Source organism: Notolepis coatsorum (assembly GCF_963971535.1).
Source record: "Notolepis coatsorum genome assembly, chromosome: 1".
In the NCBI taxonomy this organism is placed as follows: Eukaryota; Metazoa; Chordata; class Actinopteri; order Aulopiformes; family Paralepididae; genus Notolepis; species Notolepis coatsorum.
In genome coordinates, this window is record NC_140165.1 from 318,367,392 (window position 1) to 318,372,391 (window position 5,000).

The window sequence follows — 5,000 nt, forward strand, 5'->3', positions numbered from 1 at the left end:
TAATAATAATAATAATAATAATAATAATAATAATAATAATAATAATAATAATAATAATAATAATAATAATAATAATAATAATAATAATAATAATAATAATAATAATAATAATAATAATAATAATAATAATAATAATAATAATAATAATAATAATAATAATAATAATAATAATAATAATAATAATAATAATAATAATAATAATAATAATAATAATAATAATAATAATAATAATAATAATAATAATAATAATAATAATAATAATAATAATAATAATAATAATAATAATAATAATAATAATAATAATAATAATAATAATAATAATAATAATAATACACTTTATTTGTATAGCACCTTTCATACAAGAATTGCAGCTCAAAGTGCTTCACAGCAGTAAAAAAAAGACTGGCATAAAATGCGAACAATTATAATAGTAGATTATATATTTTTTTATATTTGTATGTCTTCATCAATAGATTTAGCCGATTCTGATTCGTTGACCGCCTCCTCGCTCATCTCTTTTCCCAGGAAACTCTCGAGCGATTTGAGGAGTACTCCGGTAATCCCGTCGGCCAATCAGAAGCAGAGAGCGGCCCCTACGCCCCGCCTCCCCACGTCGGCTCCACCAGCTCATTGGACAGACCCGTGTGGTCCGCGCCGCGCAGATACGCCCGCAGCCCCTCCCCCCTGGCACACCCTCTCCCGTTCAAGCCCCCCCCGGCTCACTGCCTGCGCCCCATCCAGCCCCCCGCCCAGTCCCCTGGCTCCTCCCCCCTCGTCCTCACCCCGGGCAGGAAGTTCCGCCCCCCTGTGGGCATCCCGACCGGCCATCTGCCCGTAGAGCCTGCGGAGGAGTGTCCGGAGACCGGCGATCGAACCCGGCCCTCGACGCCGCAATGACCCCCCCCCTCCCCCCCCCCCCCCCCCTCCCCACCCCAGGGATGACCACAACTACATTCCTACTCCGCACAATTCTACCATAGACTGTAGCTTCAAGTTGTGTTTTTATTTGTCACATATAAGGTACGTGTGTACATTACAGTGAAATGCTTGGTTCTGTATGAACCTACTGAGATTCTGCTTCATACGGTAAACAAGTAAAAAGAATAAAGACCAAACACTATACAAGATGTACAATATACTAAATACTATTAGTATGAAACGCTCCAACAAGATGCAAACATTTGGTAGAGATGTAGCCTTTTATTACTGGATATACTGCACATCAAGGACCAAGTACATCGAGGTGGTCTTTTCTGTTTTGATACATTTTATATATTAAAATGCAGGACGATTTTTACAATTTGAGACACTGAGATAATAGGGGAGGATTCACCTGCCTTTTATTTTTTTGAAAAATCACATGTTCATCCTCTTACAGTCTTTTGTACAATATTTGTGTGTACTATCCCTTTACTGCCTGTACGATACACTGGACTTGGTACAGTACAACAATACTTTCCGTCAGAGACATATAGTTTGAGATCCAGTTCTTACAATAACACCCTGTGTCCTTGCGCTATCATCCCTCATCAATACACATTATTCATATTCATTACCTACCAGAATGTATAATATTTCTGTTGTTTTCTTAGAGTTCAGGCAACTTCTATAACCTCTCCACCGTGAGTGGCTGGTTCCCAGAGCTGGGTTATTATTATGGTGCCTTCTGCATGAGCTTCCTGGAACATATTTGATATCACAATGTAAATATGTAAATTAATACGAATGTTTGTGGGTGATTTACCCTGTCTGTTTCTTTTTTTTCTATTAACAATTCACCCTAAATTTGTATTTTGTATCATATTTTTGGCGAGATTATAATCTCCAAATTAAGATTAAAGATTACAATTAAAAATAAATCTCACTTTTGTCCTTATTTAACGCTTTCAGTCTAGGACTGGTAAGAGCGAGACGCGAGGCCAGTACGCTATATAACGAAAGGTTATGACTATAACCTAGTTATATGAGTACTGGCTGAGCGTCTCGCTCTTAGCGCGCCCTGAGGTCCCTTGGTTGGGTTTTCTATGGTTAGGTATGACCATGTCCGGTGTCTTATAGGGGGACACTGGGGCGGGGCCTGGTCAAGTGCATGGGTGCATTGTTTTCGTTAATGAAGTACAGTAGGTACTGGAGATAGGGGTATATCTCGGTATGGCGAAGAGCGAGACGTGAGGCCAGTACGCTATATAAACGTATGTAGTGTGGTAGTGAAAGGGTTAACCTTCTATAGTGTGGTAGTGAAAGGATTAACCGTCTGTAGTGTGGTAGTGAAAGGGTTAACCTTCTGTACTGTGGTAGTGAAAGGGTTAACCTTCTGTAGTGTGGTAGTAAAAGGTTAACCTTCTGTAGTGTGGTAATGAGAGGGTTAACCTGTAGTGTGGTAGTGAGAGGGTTAACCTTCTGTAATGTGGTAGTGAAAGGGTTAACCGTCTGTAGTGGGGTAGTGAAAGGTTAACCTTCTGTAGTGTGGTAGTGAGATGGTTAACCTTCTGTAGTGTGGTAGTGAAAAGGTTAATCTTCTGTAGTGTGGTAGTGAGAGGGTTAACCTTCTGTAGTGTGGTAGTGAAAAGTTAACCTTCTGTAGTGTGGTAGTGAAAGGGTTAACTGTCTGTAGTGTGGCAGTGAAAGGGTTAACATGTAGTGTGGTAGTGAAAGGTTAACCTTCTGTACTGTGGTAGTGAAAGGGTTAACCTTCTGTAGCGTGGTAGTGAAAGGGTTAACCTGTAGTGTGGTAGTGAAAGGTTAACCTTCTGTACTGTGGTAGTGAAAGGGTTAACCTTTAGGGTGTCGACAGTGGTTCGGGAGGTAGAGCAGTCGTCTGGCAATACGGAGGTTCCTGGTTCAATTCCCGCTCCTCTGGGGCAACGTGTCGATGTGTCCTTGAGCAAGACACTTAACCCCTAATTGCTCCCGATGAGCAGGTTGGCACCTTTACTTGCATGGTTGCCTCCGCCGTCGGTGTGTGAATGTGTGAGTGAACGGGTAAAATGTGAGGAACAAATTGTAAAGCGATTTGGATAAAAGCGTTATATAAAAAGCAGCCATTTACCATTCTGTAGTGTGGTAGTGAAAGGGTTAACTCAGCAGTAATGTAGGTCATAAGGACAGGAAGCAGCAGCTCTCTGGTCTTTGACGCTGGGCTGCTTTTATCTGCATGAGGGTCATTCCCAATTAGTCCACTAGGTGTCGCCCACACACACTGTTCTTTAGATATCTACATAAAAGCCAGAAGACATACAGTATCCTCACAACAAAGGAGCTTTTCAGTTCGATTTTCTGATCTGAAATATTGCCAGAACATCCATAAAAAATACTGTGGAGCTGGACATGTAACAGGTTTTGAAGGCTGTCCTTGTGTGATGTGTCTCTCTCTCTCTCTCTCTCTCTCTCTCTCTCTCTCTCTCTCTCTCTCTCTCTCTCTCTCTCTCTCTCTCTCTCTCTCTCTTCTTCTCGCTCTGTCTGTCTGTCTGTCTGTCTCTCTCTCTCTCTCTCTTCTTCTCTCTCTCTCTCTCTCTCTCTCTCTCTCTCTCTCTCTCTCTCTCTCTCTCTCTCTCTCTCTCTCTCTCTCTCTCTCTCTCTCTGTCTGTCTCTTTTCTCCTCTCTATCTGTCTCTCTCTCCCTCTCTAACCCCCTCTGTCTCTCTCTCTCTCTCTCTCTCTCTCTCTCTCTCTCTCTCTCTCTCTCTCTCTCTCTTCTTCTCGCTCTGTCTGTCTCTCTCTCTCTCTCTTCTTCTCTCTCTCTCTCTCCTCTCTCTCTCTCTCTCTCTCTCTCTCTCTCTCTCTCTCTCTCTCTCTCTCTCTCTCTCTCTCTCTTGCAGATGATTCACCAGAGCCTGTTGACTCTCTCCTGAGGTATCACAGAGAGAGAGAGAGAGAGAGAGAGAGAGAGAGAGAGAGAGAGAGAGAGAGAGAGAGAGAGAGAGAGAGATCAGACCTCAACTAAAAGTCTCAAGTTGCCCTTGAGCTAAAAATAAAGCACACAACCTAAAGGTGAAGACCTAAATAGATTTTCTAATCATCTTCAAGATGAGGCTAAAATTGAAACATACAGAAAAGGAGCAGAGAGATACACCACACCATCCTAACACGGGCTTATGTGTTAGGATGTATAGAGTATTAGAACAGTGTTAATAAATGTATAGAGCATTATAAACAGTGTTAATAAATGTATAGAGCATTAGAAACAGTGTTAATAAATGTATAGAGCATTAGAAACAGTGTTAATACATGTATAGATCATTATAAACAGTGTTAATAAATGTATAGAGTATTAGAAACAGTGTTAATACATGTATAGAGTATTAGAAACAGTTTAATACATGTATAGAACATTATAAACAGTGTTAATAAATGTATAGAGCATTAGAAACAGTGTTAATAAATGTATAGAGCATTATAAACAGTGTTAATAAATGTATAGAGCATTAGAAACAGTGTTAATAAATGTATATAGCATTATAAACAGTGTTAATACATGTATAGATCATTAGAAACAGTGTTAATACATGTATAGATCATTATAAACAGTGTTAATAAATGTATAGATCATTAGAAACAGTGTAATAAATGTATAGATCATTAGAAACAGTGTTAATAAATGTATAGATAATTATAAACAGTGTTAATACATGTATAGATCATTATAAACAGTGTTAATACATGTATAGAGCATTAGAAACAGTGTTAATACATGTAAGGCGCATTAGAAACAGTGTTAATAAATGTATAGAGCATTAGAAACAGGGTTAATACAAGTTGAGTTAAAGTGACAATGTGATACGGGTGTAAAGTACTTGAGTAATTATACTTTGTTACATTATTTAAGTACCGTTTTTGGGGATTAGTACTTTACTCGAGTATTATTAGGTTTGTATACTTGTACTTTTACTCAATTACATTTCAGAGAAAAAAACATACTTTTTACTCCTTACATTTAAAATGCAGACCTACAAAGTACAAATCTTGCAGGTCCAACTATTTTAATTAGTATATTTGTTTCTC

General features: G+C 38.8%; 1 protein-coding gene across 1 annotated transcript in view; it reads left to right on the forward strand.

Moving 5' to 3' along the window:
* The window catches only part of hepacama (hepatic and glial cell adhesion molecule a), a gene marked incomplete at both ends in the record, with an annotated part of 43,400 nt that extends 42,503 nt beyond the window's left edge, over positions 1 to 897 (forward strand). The window contains one exon of the mRNA XM_084311900.1: positions 526 to 897. Coding sequence (XP_084168026.1) covers positions 526 to 897 — 372 coding nt within the window. The remainder of the gene's footprint in view (positions 1 to 525) is intronic.
* Positions 898 to 5,000: the final 4,103 nt, after the last annotated feature.